This window comes from Battus philenor, unplaced genomic scaffold, assembly GCF_028537555.1.
Source record: "Battus philenor isolate CCGP_79_NKW_IND1 unplaced genomic scaffold, ilBatPhil1.0.hap1 SCAF_5, whole genome shotgun sequence".
In the NCBI taxonomy this organism is placed as follows: Eukaryota; Metazoa; Arthropoda; class Insecta; order Lepidoptera; family Papilionidae; genus Battus; species Battus philenor.
Window position 1 is genome coordinate 2,182,063 of NW_027181715.1, and position 17,547 is coordinate 2,199,609.

Sequence of the window (17,547 nt, forward strand, 5' to 3'; positions counted from 1 at the left end):
ATGACTTCAAGGTATCAAACAGCGATATACTATTACGAGGCATGTGGTACCCTTTATTTTAAAGACATTTTTTAACAACAGTATAGGCCTATGTCCCGCCTTACCTTCTAATATTTTAGTTTTTCAAAATTACCATGAGAGTCGTTAAAAATTTTGAAAATATTACTACTAGCAGAGAACCAATAATATCAAATTCTGATCTTATTTATTAGTGGTACCAAAAGTCCGAACCGTAATATCTATAGTGAAAAAGTTGGCTTGTTCAACAAAATAGTGACCAAAAATATTTACTTAACTTATCCTTTATGAGGGCATGAATTAAGGCTCTTTGGAAGGCTTTTATCCAGCGCAAAAATGACAAAAATCTTGAATTATGTGAATGAAGCAATCGTAAGTTACCTGGCAGCGAGATGTAAGCTGGTCTCGCCGGTCTTGTCCATGGCCGCGTTGAGTTGGGCCCCCTGCGCCACCAGCTCTGAGATGATGTGTGCGGTTTGCTCGTCCTCCGCGTCGGAGCCGGCGTCCAGACCGCCACCCCGGATGGCGGCCACCATCAGCGGGGTCATCCCCAAAGGTCCACGAGCGTTCACATCCACGTGGCCGTCGTGCTACACAAAAAAATAAATATTATGTTATTTCATAGGCAAATTGCAGTCATCTATAGCGCTACAATATATCGTCTATTGTAAAAATGAAAATAAAAGAAAATTTTTATATTTTCGTAAGGGTTTTTATGTGATCCAACTCTCACTAGTGCCCTAGTGGCATTTGCAGATATCACGGTTTCGAGTCAGCTAGCCACAGAGGCTTCTTTTAAGGTAGCAAAGCTGAGTCATATTACATTGTGAGGCTTACAAAAGTTGAACTTTGAAATTTAGTACGATGATTAAAAAAAATTATTACCAACTGTCCAGTTTTATCGATTTTAGAGATTATAAACAAAGTATTTTTGGCTGGAAATATGTTAGAAAGACTTACGATTGCAGGTGGAGTCATCATGCTTGGAGGTACTCGTGTATCCGCTGCATCCAGATGTTGCTGGGTCCATACCCTCGAGTCGTGACCCGCCTCCTCGTAGTCCGTAATGGCGGTGTGATCTGAGGCATAGCCACCAGGGGCGCCATTAGCGTCCCCGGGTCCCCGAGCTCTCTTCGCTCTCGGGGGTGCGGAGCCGTCATCATCTTCATCCGACCAGTGTGGTGGTCCCATGTGACCGCTGTTTATATCCACGTCAATACAGCCCATGGAGCCCTTGTTCAAGTTCCTCATCTCCTGACCATCAGGACCTCGGCGTCTGGACCGCCGTCTCGTCGAAGAGTTATTACGGATGAAACCTTCTGGGAACCATGTAATCCCCGCAGCGCGCTTCCTTTGAGCCGTGACTAACACTCCAATAAGTAAACCAGCGAGCAGTACCAAAATAACACCGATGAAGACATATTTGGAATTCGTGACTAATTCTCCAGGTTCATCAGGTGTGGAAACTCCTTTAACTTGAAAGATAGGGAAGTCAGGGGACAGAGAATGCTTTGATGCGGTGGCTGCTAAAAATTCAGCAGCCTCTCTTGCGGAAAAGAAGCACTCTGTCTCTGTCGTAGACGAACACTTTCTATTATCCAGTTCTAAGTATACTTGGACGCCCGACTGGCCCCTTTCAGTGTACACGATCTGATGTTTCTTGCCAAACTCTGTATCTTGAAGGCCTACGTCCGTTGATCCCTTCCAAGGGTACACCATGTCGTTACCTAGGTGGTCCTTTTTAATCACAACTGTAGTCCGTAACTGATGACCTAAGTCTCGTAAGAAAGCTATTGAATTCTCCTTGAATGTCCGTACATCCATTAGAAGGATCACAGATATGACGCCTTCAGCAAGGTCTGGCGGGTTATTTTCGCAGTCGAGACCGTCCCAATTACATTCAGCATTGTTGCATCCGTAGTCGCAGTATCCGTTGGCATAATGCTTTTTGCAGTACGCATCATAGACCGGGTTGCAGCGCTGTAGCGACTTCTGACAGTCTCTCCCGTCGAATAAGCAAGCCTGGGTGTTGCATACTTCATTACATTCCCCATTCATGAACACTTCCCAGCATTTTATAGGCGCCGTACAGTTCGCCCAAGGGTTTATACCCAGGGAGCAATCGTTACCGTCGAACTCGCAGGCGTACGTGTTACATTCTTCATCGCAATGATGATCTGCCTGCTTCTCTTTGCAGCCTAACTTCACACACTGTTCTCTTTGGAAGGCCAAATCAAGTTCTTGGAAATTCAAACTTGGATTTTTGTTGTATACTCCTGATACGGGGCTTCCGTATCCGCCTCTAGAGTGAGGATCGTGAATGTCGCAGTTCTTTCCAGTCCATTGACGCGGGCAGTAGCAAAGGAAGTCACCTGGTTTGTCAATGCATCGTGCTTCGGGATGTTTGCACGGGTTGCTTAGACATTCGTTCATTGAGTCAATTTCGCAGTTGATTCCGGACAGTCCGGACGGACAGTCGCAGACGTAGTCCCCGATCTCTGAGGTCCGGCAGTATCCGCCGTTTTGACACGGGTTAGAATCGCACGCGTAGCCTGAGTATTCGCAGTTCTTTCCGTAGAAGCCGTCGCCGCAAAGACACTCGTGGCCTCCTTGTATCGCTGTACATATGCCGCCGTTCTGGCAAGGGGAGTTTGCGCAGAAGTTGACTTTAGCATCGCAGTGCCTGCCCATGTATCCCGGCTTGCAATTGCAGTGGTAGTCGTTGACGAGCTGCACGCAGTCTTGCGTCCCGGGGTTCGAGCACGGGTTGGACAGGCACTCGTTGATATCTCCTTCGCATCTCGGACCGACGAATCCAGGCGGACACTTGCATTCGAATCCGCCCACTTTATCGATACAAGTGCCGTTGTTATGGCAGGCGTCTTGCTTGCAGTCGTTGACATTGATTTCGCAAATCTTTCCCAGAGTTCCAAAGGGACACGAGCAGGAGAAGTTATTAATTAAGTCATGGCAGGTTCCTCCGTTCTGGCAAGGATTGGGGAGGCAGTCGTTGACGTTCAGTTCGCAATTTTGGCCCTGGAATCCCTTAGCACATTGGCACTGATAAGTTCCGACGAGGTCCTTGCACAAAGCTCCGTTCTGACAGGGAGCGGAGTCGCACTCGTTGATTTCCTTCTGGCAGTAGGAGCCTGTGTAGCCGTCGAGGCAGTGGCAGCGGTGCGAGTTGCCGATGTCCTCGCACGTGCCGTTGTTACAGAGTTGTTTCAGCTTGACACCTGTAATAAATACCAAAATAGTTTCAATATTTAATCTATCTTCAAATTTGCAAAGTGAGCAGGGTACAGATGCCAGTTTTTTTTCTTTACAGTAATATATCAAAGTATTACCTTTTCTGAGCGCGGCGTCGTTGCAGGAGACCATCTCGACGTCGCACAGCTTTCCGGACCAACCAGGTGCGCAAGCGCAGGAGTACTGCGGGCCCTTCTGAGAACACGTTGCGCCGTTTTCGCACGGCATATTTTCGCACCTGTAACAAACAAAATATAGTTAATTTTTTTTAACATCTATTAAAACTCACTGCGATGTATAAGCCTGCTCCAAAGATCACCACAATGACCGGTCTAGTCACTCTTTTTATACAAGTTAATAATAGCTATTTTGCGTGACACATTATTTTTGATTATCTTACCTAGTCAAATATTATAACATTAAGCATTATTTGCTTTTAACACTTCTCTTATGGCGGACCATATACCATATAGGCGTTGTCTTTCAAAGTGGTGCAGAGAGAATAAGTAGGCAGATCTATATATGCATGCTAGATATGTGATAAATAGTAAGTCTATTAACTGATTACTAATATAGGATATTTAAATAGGAGGATATAATGTATACTAAATACACATACATATGTGATTCTTTCGTTGGCAGGTGTCGAACTGATATTTGTAGTAGAATGAAAACGAATGAAATAGTGTAAGGAAAAAAAAGAACGAGTAAGAGAAATTGAGAAGGACGAAAGAAGAGCGTGAAAATAAAATCAGAAAGTGAAAGTAAATTATTTGAATGCACGACAATAAATAATTTAGTAATAATAACACTGTTAAGAGTGAACAAATTTTTTTTTTTATTTATGCAACAATACTTACCAATCGACGAAGGCCTCGCAGTGCTTGCCCGTGTAGCCGTATGGACAATGGCAGGTGTAGAAGGTGACGTGATCATGGCAGGTGGCGCCGTTGTCGCAAGGCGAGCTGTCGCACATGTTGATCCGGAACTGGCAGTTCGATCCCGTATATCTGCGGGGCAAAAGTATTAATTAATTTACGATATTTAATGGAATCAGGCGTTACCTCGCGGAAGTCCATCCTAAGTAAGAAAAGGACCAATATTTAGCCACTTCCGCACATGAATTTTATAATAACTTCCAAGTCGTTTCTTCATGACTTAGGGTCGTGGCCTATGGTACTTATAGTTGACGAATAACAATAAAATCGTAGTAGAAATACGATGGAAAAGTAGTTGACTTTGCACGATTATCTACATCCAGTTTCAATTGGTATTAAACTTTGTTAATAATATTCTTAAAGACTATGTCCAGCAGTGAACGTCATGTGGCTAAAATGATGTTACGAATATAGACACCACAGAGATAAATATCTATAAGGACTTCAGCATGAGATAAATATCACGTTGATATACTTTTCTATCTCTATCTCTCACGAATAACTCACCCAGGAGGACAGGAGCAGTTGTAAGAGTTGATGCCGTCGATGCAAGTGCCTCCGTTCATGCAGCTGGACTCGGTGCAGTCCTCGTCGTTGGTCTGGCAGTTGATTCCGGAGAAGCCCAGCGGACACGTGCACGTGTACGATGCAACGTACTGCAATACACAAATATTTGTTATAACGAAAAAAGGTACAATTGGCCGTCTTTTCACTCAAGGTAATACAGATTAAAAACCAGGAGGCTGAGAACCCTGGGAGTCCTTTGGATGAAATAATGAATATACATACCTGGTTACAAGTGGCCCCGTTCATGCAAGGCCGCGACTGGCACTCGTCGATGTCCACTTCGCAGTGTTTTCCCGCGAAACCACTTGCGCAAACACAGTTATAGTCGCCGATACTGTCCAGGCAAGTCGCGCCGTTTTGACACGGGACTGTAGAAGAAAAAAGCTATAAGCCTCACATATCGTTACAGATTGGAAATGATTCAGAACAGGGGTGAACAACCTTTTTTTACTTTTTTTTTTTGTTTTAATAGACTTGAGAATAAGAAAATATACAAATTATAATGCCAAATAAATATAAAATAACGGAAAAATTAATACAGCTGAAAAAATTAATGACAAATTTGTCATCGTTTTTTCGATACAAGCATACATACAAAAAATTATTTCGTTTAACTGGATTCTATACCCGTGATACAATCTTGTCTAATAAACACTATGCATTCATTATGTAGGATTACCACTGCCCACAAGTTTTCAGAGGATGGGCAGCAGCGTCCTCTGCGTACCATAATACCAATCTGTGATCGCCAATCTGTCTACCTGGTGATTATGATATATCCCCTCCCTATAGATATCTTTTCGGGAGGCTTATGTAATGGGCGTCTTTGGGCTGGAGCCATGAGGAGTACTCACAGGAAGCGCAGTCGTCGGTGTTGATGGCGCAGTCTCTGCCCTCGTATCCGCGCGCGCAGAGGCAGGCGTAGGAGCCGGCGGTGTTGAGGCAGGTGGCCGCGTTGTGGCAGGGCGCCGAGGCTGCGCATTCGTCAACGTCGCGCTCGCATAGCGCTCCCGCCCAACCGCCGCCGCAGGTGCACGTGAACTCTGCATACGAAGCCTCCGCCACGCACCGCCCGCCGTGACGGCACCTGCAACCACACAATTCAATTACAATACGATTCTTGTCTTCCCCAACTCCTGAAATGTGTTCCGTAGTCCAATGAAAGTCGAAAAAACCATTTTATATTTCATTATAGCATCGAGAAGGACCCGTAAATCATTTAATACCGTTATATTTTTAAGAGATCGTTTCGGATGTCATAAGATTTATAGATGAACGAATTTAATCGACTTAGTCCAGCGGATCGGTAAGTCCTTAGTATAACAAATTTGTAAAAAAATATCCTTGTAACATTGCCATTAACACAACACAACTCTAACAGAGTTAGATCAAATAGACGTCACGTATTCGTATTCGATCTTAAGATGTACCGATTTTGTAAACATAGTTTTTTATGAAATTTACTGTTATTTTACTGTATTTATAAAATCGAGTAACTAGTCCACAAGACAGTGCGCCGCCTGGGCTTTAAGGTTCTGAAGACCATGTACCGCCAAGCTCCACTGTACGGCGTCCAACCACAAAATTGGCTGACGACTTTGTTAAAACGGTCGTAAGACGTTGAACGATAAGATATACACGTTTTTATGTTGCTAATTATATATTATCATCATCATTTCAAGTGTAAGTTATCCACAGCTGGACATAGACGTATATCATCGCTTTCCAGTGCGAATCTCGTCTTTTGATAGCTCTGTTTATGATTCCAACTTCTAAATAGAGGTTCAGAGTTCTAGAATGATCTGCGTGTTCTATATGCTAAATTAATATAAATATATAGAGCGCTATGTTAATTTTAAAATAGCATAGTTATTACCGCTCTTTATGGAACTTTTAAAATGGGAACTAGTTTAACTCATAAAATGCTAAATTTAATGTATCACTACAAAGCAATAGATGTTCAGTTTTTTTTTCTTTCTCGGGACACTTTTTTTGGCAGGAACGTTACAATTTCGAGTAATAAGTTTTTTTATATACTCACTGGTTGGGTAGACAGGGGTCGAGGGTGTTTTCACAATTGCGGCCGGAATGCGGAGGTGCGCATACGCATCTATAGCCGTTCACCAGATCGATGCAGGAGCCGCCGTGTAAACAAGGGTTGCCAGCGCAGTCGTCTATATTCGTCTCACAGTTTACACCTGCAATTAATAATTTATTATAATTGAAGATTACGTTGAAAATGCACACTTCTTGTAGTATTAAATAATATTGTTTTACGGGTTCGTGCTAAAAAAAAATTATTTATCCTTACTGGCGTAAAAGAGTTGGGAATATGTGCGCAAAGCTAGAAATTATTTTAAAGTATGATTTATAACCTCTTAACAGGGCGAGATGTATGTACGTCCATCGTAAAAAGTATCACGTACGGAGGGGGCGTATGAATACGTCTTCGAAATACATGTTGTTCCTTGGGATAAAATGCTTGCAACAAAGGTATGTGTCATCGATATATGTCTCGACATTAGTTTATGACACGGGGAGGTCAGTACTTGTGTGTTTGTATATATATATATATATATTTATCATTTTGACTACAACAAGAAATTGGGCGACACGTAAAAATTATACAAAGTCAAATACTCCGGACATAACATACTGACAGCTCTTAATGTAAAAGTTCGTGCCCGTTGTAAAGTGTTATTCAAAAGAGAACTCTGTTAACATTGGTTACATAAACAAAAACAAGAATAGCTGTCACTTATTAAAATCAAAGTTTTTCTTGTTTAAGCTATTAACCTGTCAACTGCCTATGCACATATCTGTCCGTACTCCTCGGGTGCGTACGGGTAAGATCTGCCCGAAATAAAGTAGGCAACTTTATATCGAATCACCTTAAAATATAGTTTAATATCTCTTGCTCTGGATGTACTACAGACCACAGGATCATAAAGAATAATATTTCATTCATCATTTATAAAAATCGTTCCCGACACTGACAGTTGCCATGATGCAGCATTCGAAGGGTTAAGAGTTCTCCCGAAACTGCTGTACCGCTCCTTTAGTTTTCGGGGCGGGGGCGGCGCTCATTTTTTTTACCTCAGCCTCCACGTCGTTTCACGTTCACACATTTCCACATCGCTTTATACATTCTAATCATTATATCATATGTTTATGTACTAACCTGTGAAACCTAATACACAGTCGCATTTGTAGGCGTTAAGACGATCATGACACGTGCCGCCATGTTGGCACGGATTCGAACTGCATTCGTCTATATCGCGTTCACACCGCTGACCTGAGAATTAAAAACACATTGACTACTAAGAACAAAGTACTTCAAATTTTTATTTTATACGTTCTGATCTGATATATAAATAATTAAAACCTGATTTTTATTTTCAAAAATTCGCTTTTTATTAACCCAGCACATGTTTTATTATTAAAATTACAATTAGTCCTATATTTTTAATTGTTATTTATTTGTATGTAACATTGTTAATTATTGTTGTCAATCTTTGTAATAACCTTTTTTTACTGCATGCATATGAATATGATACATATATCAATTTTTTTTTAATTTTTGTCTTTCTATCTGTGTGCTAATCTCTAACTTTGCTAGACCTATTTTGTGGGAACTTATACTGGCAGTAACTGATTTAATAAGGAGTAACTTAGGCTACTTTTATTTCGGAAGAATTGTTAAAAAAAAAACTAAGTTAACAAAATTTTTTATTAAATTCCACGCGAATAAAGTTGCGTGTACTGTTAGTCCTGGATGAATAAAGAATATCTCTGTGACAATAAGCTAATAGTCATGTTTTTTATATCTCAGTTCAAATATTTTTATCGTCTCACCTCCATATCCTGGAAGACAGTGGCAGATGAATTGGTTCACTCCATCTTCGCAGGTTCCGCCGTTGATGCAAGGATTAGAAGCGCATTCGTTGACATCCGATAAGCATCTAATAGAAAGAAAAAAATATATAATTATGACATTCTGTACGATAGTTAAATCGAATGCATTTATAGAATTAGATAATATAAGTTATATAAAGAATAGGTCCTACTTTAGTGCCCAGTACACCATAATCTTATATTATCTTCATAATTTTGAAATGGTAAATGAAAATAGTGAGCAGTGACCCCCAGCAACCTATTACGTCGTTGGTACATCTAATGTGGCCTATCCACGCCGTTTCTACCAGCTCATGGTTACTGTCCGAGAACCTATCCCCACCCCCTCCTTTCAAATTAATCATCATTAAAAACTTGAGTGATAAGAGATGACACTATATGACTATAATAGTTCTATGATGATAGTAGGATTAGTAAAATAAAAGATTGGTGTTAGACCTGGCATCATAGTAGCCTCTAGGACACTCGCAGCGGAACCCGTTGACTCGGTCGATGCATTTGCCTCCATTCGCGCAAGGATTGGACAGACACTCATTGATGTTGGTCTCGCAGTGCTGGCCCGTGAAGCCCGGTATACATTCACAAGTGTACCTGGTATAAAAGAAAAGAGAATGTAAGAAAATGTAATTTTTAAAAGAGAAATTTATGGAAGAAATTGTAAAGGACGTGATTAGAGAATAATTGCTCAAAGTCCTATTATATAATTCCTAAATAAAATGAGTAGATGTAAATGTAAATTTTTGCAGGAGAAAAGGCGATAAAAGTGAAGCGATATATGTAAGGAAAGGAATAGGAAGAAATGGGAGATAATGTATAGTGAAAAAAGAGAAAGAATGAGAGAGATATTAAGAGTTATGTAAATTTAGAATTAAAATGAAGAATTACATTAAAAAAACATGTAAAAAAGATGATGATGTAAAAAAGATGATGACCACTCGTACTCCCCTACCATGTGTGCATGGTAGGGGAGTACGAGTGGTCCCAAAAAGGGCGCCAAATCAAAGGCATTTGCTCAAGGAAGTTGATTATTGAATTGTTTTAAATTATAAAGACACAAATGATTGAGAAGTATAGTAAGTAATCATTTAGTCTAAAAAATCATAGAATAAATACTAATAGATGCATTCATGCTAAATATTTAAATGAAACTTACTCAAAATAATAATCGCTGCATGAAAAGAAATGAAAAAGCATATAATAATGAAAACAACAAAAATATACTTCGTTAATTATATATATGTAATAATATATTAATTGACGTTCTACCATACATTATTAAATAATAATTAAACTATATTTTATGGTAGGAATGAGTTTTTACATAAAGAAGTTTGATTTTATCAATGGCAACTTGCTTAGCTTTTGGCAACACATCGAAAGACACGTTGGACAGAATTTCTTTTTTTATTTATTTAGAATTCCGAAAAATTTAAGATTAATATGTCGTTGGCATATTTAATCTTAAATAGCGAGATAGTTAAATTAAACAGAGAAATGCAAAATAAACAAAAAACATTACACTAAAGTTAAAAATTACGATGTACACATTAGTTCATGTCGATAGATGCCCGTTTTGACGGCATATATCTCCCCCAAGTCCTTCTCTCTATTCTCTAATCTCTCCTTTCTACTACCTTGATTATGTCTACTTAATGGGGTGCTTACTCATGTTGCACACATACCTGACTAAAATTTAGTGTTTGTGTGCATATATATTGTTTGTGTGTGTTTTTTTTCTCTAGGCGTCAGTTTTAAATTTTTCACTTACACTTGTAAGGATATAGTATAAAAGGGATATAGGAGGGTTAATATTCATTTTCACTTTTTATAAAATATTTAAAATATTAGCATTCCTTTTTCATAATATGTATTAATTTTGATACAATCTTAGCAATATATACCTATGTCATTTTTAAGTTATTTTTCTTTATATACCTGTTGATGCCATCAATGCACGTGGCTCCATTTCTGCAGGGATTGGAGTAACACTCGTTGACGTTGATCTCGCAGTTCCGGCCCGACGTGCCCGGCTTGCAGCGACACTGGTAGCCGTCGATCAAGTCCTCGCAATGACCTAGTACATACGTAGTTTAATTATCTAATACACTTTCGTACAAACTGATAATTCAAGTGAAAGACACAAGGTAACTTAAATACTCTATGGCTTTGATTGTCTTTTGATTTCTGTTTTGCAATAAAGAATCATCCGAGTAATTTACGACTAAGGGTCGCGAATCTCTTCGAGAAATAGGTTTAAGGATGTTAATATTATTATAGTGGCCTCACAATATATTTATGATAATATTTTATATGTATACAATACTTTTAAATTCAAAAAAACAGGGGACGTCCATAGTTTTACTTCATATCAGATTTTCTTATAAAATTCTACAAAAAGATTATATTTATTGGACTCCTACTTATAAAATTCAATATTAATATATTTCTATCCTTAATATAACGAACAGTAGCTCAAATAGACGTCACGTATGCCGAAACGACAACAAATTTAAGCCGAAGCTACATGTGAGGGTCAAACCTCGAATTATCATGGTAAAATATCTAAATACCACACAGATAAGGTGAACAAGGGCTATTACCTACTCAATTAAATAAATTAGTATGCAGTGGGGGGTAGAAGCAAGAATTATATCAACTGACCTCCGAACTGGCACGGGTTGGATTCGCATTCATTAATCTGCGTCTGGCATACTCTGCCAGTGTACCCCGGGTGGCAGTTGCAGGTGAAGCTGTTGTCGCCGTCGATGCACTCGCCGCGGTGGCAGGGAGCGGAGAGGCAGTCGTTTATGTTGGTCTCACAGGACATACCTGTAACAACGAAGGCTTTAGCGCGTGGTCTTACTGACCAGCTTTGTATTCACCGTCTGCTATACAAGTTGGCAGATATATGTACCAATATTTGTATGAAATTAGTGTAGATTATGTCAGTAATAGCGTACTAATACGGTGCATACATTTATTAACAAAGTGATTTCACAACCGTACTCTTCAATACCGAAGAAGATTTGTAGATCTATAAAGGAGATATACAAGTAGAGCAATAAGACCAGATATCGGGAATTGTGATTGAAAAGTTTCATCACCATCATCATTAAAGCCTTAAAAAATCCATCTGCTGAACGTAGACCTTTCCATAGATTTCCAATAGAACCTATATGAACCTAGTCCCTGGATAGTAGATGAGGAAAGGACGGCGATGAAAGCAAGAAGGAATGAAAGAACAAAAATTGCAAGATATTGTGAAGGAATAAAAGAAATTGAGAAGTATGAAAGTGAGTGTCGAATAAAGATAAAACTCTGAAAAAATTATGTGTAAATAAAGTCTCTGTCCCAAACTAGATAGGGGGTACAAGAGGCTCCCAATAGCGGGGGCCATAAAAAAAGTCTCTGGATAGATAACAAAAACCTAGAGATTTAAATATTTATGGTCTATGAATCTCACAAAGTAGAATTTTTTTATATTTACTAACCATATATATATATATATATGTGCTTGAATATTTTGCAAATCGTCATTAAGTAAAAATAGGCTGTAGACCTAAATAAAGGATGACGAGAACTTCATGTACCATGAAGACTTCATGAAGACATGTAGTAAGAAGACTAGAGTATACTAACCAGTATACCCGGGTGGGCATTCGCAAGTATATCCAGCAATTGAGTCGTGGCAGGTACCTCCGTTGCGACACGGGCTTGATGCACAATCGTCTATATTCACCTGACATCGTGCTCCAGTGAACCTGGAATGAACGAACACAGTTAAAAAATTGACACAGATAAACCTATTCCAACACAATTATAGTATTTAACTTTATAACACCATGTTTGTTGGAAAACCCATGACACATAATTACTTAGATTGTAGTGTACTATTATAAATCTCTATGTTCTATCTAAGTTTACTGTTAGTGTCTTCAATAAAAAGGTTAATAAGATCGAAAATCGATTAAAACGTGTACCTAATATATATTTTAATATGTATTACATCTTCTCTCTTCTTTAGTGTATATATATATATATGCTATATACATATAGATGTATGTTTTGTATATGTAAACTACCCATTATTCATATTTCTACTATTGCCATACTATGGCTGGAAGGGATTACCTCGTATGATAATTAAAAAAACCGATTACTTTTATGATTATATGTTTTCTAGCGTGTACAATAAAATGTTAAATTTAATATACATAGAATAGAAAATAACAAGGCATAAAAAGCTAAAGCAAATGCTCACCCGATGACGCATGTGCATCTGAACGCATTGATCATGTCGTGACAAACACCGCCGTTTAAACACGGGTTGTTTGCACATTCGTCGATCTCCACCTCGCACTGTGTTCCCGTGAAACCTGAAAAATAAAAAAGAAATTAAATATCGCAATAACTTTATTTAACAACTATCTACCTGTTAGGTCTTATTTAAAATCTATGCAAGATCGATACTCGTATGTAATTTTGCTGAATAGTATTATAGAAAAGAAATATTCACAACGAAATTACGGCTTGTAAGGTTTTATTTGTATCATCAAAATCAGGATACTAGAGGAGCTAATAGAGCTACACTTTAATAAAAACTTTTAACTTAAAGCTATGAAATCTTCAATAGCATACTTATCTGAGAATACGACAAAGTTGAGATTTTTGATTGAAATAAGTTTAACATTCGTACTTAATGCAATATTTATAAACTTAATGTATTATTTCATTTCTGTATAAACATTCGAGAAATATCACGGCGCGCGAGTAATATGTTTCTCGGATCACAATGCAATGTTAGACCTAACAAATTGTAATAACAGTGTATGTTATGAATAATTATAGGCCATGTGTGTTATAGACAAAACAAGTTATGGCCCCGGCAAGACGAACAGACAGACAAGGCAATATGAATTAACAGAGCAGTAAACTTCGTTACACATTAGCGTTTAAAACACAGAGTTTGTGATTGTAACTGATGTCAGAGGAAGAAAAGCTATTCGTTTATTCACTTTTATGATTTATGGTAGACAACAATATTATTTTGAAACAAACAAACTATTGAACTAGACATAAACTTTTAAAAGAAATACAGACAAAAATAGTAGTGATATAAAGGTCATATAGAGTTATGAATATTAAATTTATTTAATTTATCACATTACATGAAAGAGCTTGATTTTTTAAATTGAAATTTGAATCAAATTAAATTTAGAAATGACATTTCGAAACAGATCTTCATTTAAGTAGACATGTACAATCGCCTTGAATCGTCGATTATTTTCAACTTTATAAGCTTTTGCTTGCAACCCACCAATAGTTCGGAACGCCAGAAATTCAACAGTTGCTCTTTTAAAATCAATTTGACAATTATTCATGTGTACATTATTATATCAATCATCTAAATAAGCCGACAAACCAAGTTCCACATATTTCGATAAACTAAAACCTTTTGAATTGTAAACGAAACTTTTTCGCTATGTATACATATATATATATATATATATATATATATGTATACATAGCGAAAAAGTTTCGTTTTATTTATCTATGATTTTATATGTTTTATAGTACCAATAAAATACGCAAATTACAGTACAAATTAACGTAATTTACATTGATAAAGTTCACAAAGAATTGACTATATGTGAAAAGCTTTCTCATGATGCCACAGTGAACTATTAAACAACAGATCCCAATTTGCAAGACAAGACTAACTGTTCGATAGTCGGACGAGTCTGTCGGAGCTCGTCAGTGTCAGACGAGGGCTCTGTGAAGTTACAGCCGGTATTTCTAAGACAGACCACTTGACGGCCAACAACGTACCGGAAGATAGATGGGTACGCACTATCTGATTTAGTTTAGAATATAAATGCTACGTAGTAATGTACGTTTACAATAATTTATTTATTGTTTAATTCTTCACTGCTTACAATAAATACTGTTTTACTATATCTATATTTAAAAGAATAGAAAATGAAAAATGTATTATGAAAATGTGCACGGAAATTCAATGTTGGACGTACACTGACAATACATAGTCCATATAGCATAAAAGTTAAAGGTGAAAGTAAAAAGGACATTTATATAAATTTTTATAGGAATCTAGTGAAAACTCTGTATTTAAAATATCTAATAATCGTGTAAAAGTTAAAAAAAAATTACATACTACTGGGAAATGAAAAAGCTGTGTCCGCTAATTTAAATAAATGTTATCTTTTTGTATTAAAATAAGCGAGTATACCATTATGATACCAGGTTTTACGCAACCGTCATATTGATAATAGCTTGCTTAATATTTTATAATAGACTTATTGCTGCTGAAATAGCATTTGCAGATTCCGCAGGTATGAAGTAGCAGGGCGTAGAGTGCGCCTAGACTAAGATCTTTTAAAATTGCGATGGTCCGGACTACTAACCTACTAACGCGATGGTCCGGACTACTAACTACTACAAAGATCTTTTAAAATTGCGAAGAACTCTAATATCGCTTCGGTGGACGCTCCATGAAGTTACTAAGTTCCAGGTCACCATGGGAGGACCTCAGCTTGAACTGTAACTCGTCGATAATAACCGCTTAGGATTCCAGAACAAGGACGCCAGAGAGCTGAACTTCGGATGACTTGATTGATATTACCTGGCTAATATTACTACTACCACTTTGGAAAGTGTTTGCGCTGGGAGAAGAAGTGGGGGAGAAACACCAGAAACATTTCTATCTAGTATAGAATATGGTGGTCATAGCGATAAATTATTCGACAAAATAATCATCACACTCAAGTACCACTTTCGACGACTTACAAAAGACCTATACAATATCACAACAACAATGTTTTTGTGCAACTCATGTCAACACAAGGAAATGCTACGGGCGCAAATAATTCAAAACTGCGTCTCGACATGCCTTATTTGGGCAAATGAGTCCCTTGCAATGAAACAACAGACGTATACACAACAATTTAGAATACAAAATTGAATGATCGACGTGCGTCCACGTCGGGATATTCTAGCTCAGACCAGTACAGACACCAGACTAGAACGCGACATGTAATAAAGTAATTTGATCTTTATTACCGCGTAATAAAGTACAGATACAGTTGAAGCGATAAATATAAAAAGTCTTTTAATAATTCCAACAGAAATCGCTATCCCGCCAAAAAGGGAATGCGGTCCTGACTTTCGTTTATATAATCGTCAATTAACATTTCTCTCGGACACTCGAGCCTTATTACTATCAACTTAAAGTTTATTTTGCAATCTAAATTTGTCAATGTTGATCGTCTCTCACAGTCGAAGCAGGAATTTAAGGGCTTTTCAAACAATACTTGTGATATCTCAAATGCTTTTACCATAAGTGGAATAGCCTTATTTAAACTTTGTCTGGCTTTGTCTTATACTTAGTTTAATGAAACTTGGTATGTACTGAGCATCTTAATAAAGGTGATGCAAGCGATTATGGAACGTAACGCATTTGATTTAAGGTTTAATTGTGAATCTATATGACGTATAAAGACATACCTTTAATATTATAAGCATTTTTGGTGGTTTTATTATAGTATAAGATTGTAGACTATAAAAGCTATAAATTATATTTTAATATCTGTTGAATCTATGTTCTTACAGGCATTAGTGTAATATTTACGAATTCTTTTTTCTCACGTTTTGTTACAATGTTAAATAAAAAAGTAATGCAGAATAAAACGATGCTCTAACAATGCCTAATTTTTAAAGATTACGTTTCGTGTGACCACTTCCTCATTCATACTCCATATTGCCATCCCCAGGTTATAGGTCATTTTAGACAAACAACTGTTGATCGACAGACGCAAAGCCGAAGTAATATTTTGACGTAATATAAATATTTATTACACTTTTTATATTATATTATTATTTTCTTTAAAAAAGGAACATTTAAAGACCACGTTGGACATAATTAGTAAGTTGTAACTAATCACTCTTGTGGTGTCTGCTTTTATATAGGAGAATAATGCAACTTCCATCTACGATATCCTAAATGGCCACTAATAAGGCAATATTCCTCATCATGCCAGTTTCATGCCCGGATGCAAGAGGATGAAGAATTTAACGTCAATCATCAGACGTCAGTCAAGTAGCACGACAACTATATCTCTATTTAAAGCACGAAACAGCTATTGGAACCCAAAGGATCTATGGTAAATGGCTTTAAATGTCTAAGACTGGAAGTACGTAACCCACCACCAATTTTTCCAAGAAAGCTCTTTTTAATGGGAGACTCTTACGCGAGGATAACTGGTAATAATTGCCGATTTAATGGAAAAACATTGTCGATAAATAAATAAATAAATTTGAACTCTTTCTGTCAACATCATTGCTTCAATATTATATAAATACGTAATTTATCAATATGTTCCTATATTTAGAATTTTAGATAGTTTTGTTTGTGAATATTACATTTTTTGAGTCAAAATATTGCTGTTTTAAATTAAGATTATTTACATTAATTAGTCTGCTATAATGCAATAAAAACATTAGGGACACTGTAAGGTAATGTCGCTTTCTTAAGATAAATTCACACGACTACATTTTTAGCAAGTTTTTATTTCAAATTAACAATATATTCACCTTCGTTATCAACAACCTTTTGCCATCTAGTATACAAATTTACAATGCCGAAGTGGTAAAAATCAATCGGTTTTTCTGTAATCGACAGAAGCGACATAACTTTTGGTCCCCCTAATATGTGATTAGTAACTGACTAGTTTTTTTTTTTGGCCGATATCGCCATCTGGTGTTAGAAATTAAAAACCTATATAAAAGCATTCTGTCCAGTCTACTTATGTGCAACATTAACGAGAGAGTATAGGGTTCTTCAAGT

The 17,547-nt window shown here is 37.4% G+C and overlaps 1 protein-coding gene across 2 annotated transcripts in view; it reads right to left on the reverse strand.

Annotated features, from left to right (window-relative positions):
• The window catches only part of N (neurogenic locus Notch protein), a 181,889-nt gene that overhangs the window by 12,389 nt on the left and 151,953 nt on the right, over positions 1 to 17,547 (reverse strand). Inside the window, exons 9-23 of one of the 2 annotated variants that reach the window (XM_068772616.1) lie at positions 12,949 to 13,063; positions 12,327 to 12,448; positions 11,349 to 11,516; positions 10,623 to 10,761; positions 9,126 to 9,278; positions 8,628 to 8,734; positions 7,954 to 8,067; positions 6,814 to 6,970; positions 5,627 to 5,859; positions 4,995 to 5,140; positions 4,713 to 4,861; positions 4,128 to 4,277; positions 3,366 to 3,505; positions 979 to 3,254; positions 400 to 608 (exon numbers count right to left, since the gene is read on the reverse strand). In XM_068772616.1, coding sequence (XP_068628717.1) covers positions 400 to 608; positions 979 to 3,254; positions 3,366 to 3,505; positions 4,128 to 4,277; positions 4,713 to 4,861; positions 4,995 to 5,140; positions 5,627 to 5,859; positions 6,814 to 6,970; positions 7,954 to 8,067; positions 8,628 to 8,734; positions 9,126 to 9,278; positions 10,623 to 10,761; positions 11,349 to 11,516; positions 12,327 to 12,448; positions 12,949 to 13,063 — 4,378 coding nt within the window. Of the gene's footprint in view, positions 1 to 399; positions 609 to 978; positions 3,255 to 3,365; positions 3,506 to 4,127; positions 4,278 to 4,712; positions 4,862 to 4,994; positions 5,141 to 5,626; positions 5,860 to 6,813; positions 6,971 to 7,953; positions 8,068 to 8,627; positions 8,735 to 9,125; positions 9,279 to 10,622; positions 10,762 to 11,348; positions 11,517 to 12,326; positions 12,449 to 12,948; positions 13,064 to 17,547 lie in introns of those variants that run through there. The other variant, XM_068772615.1, reaches the window with a different exon arrangement.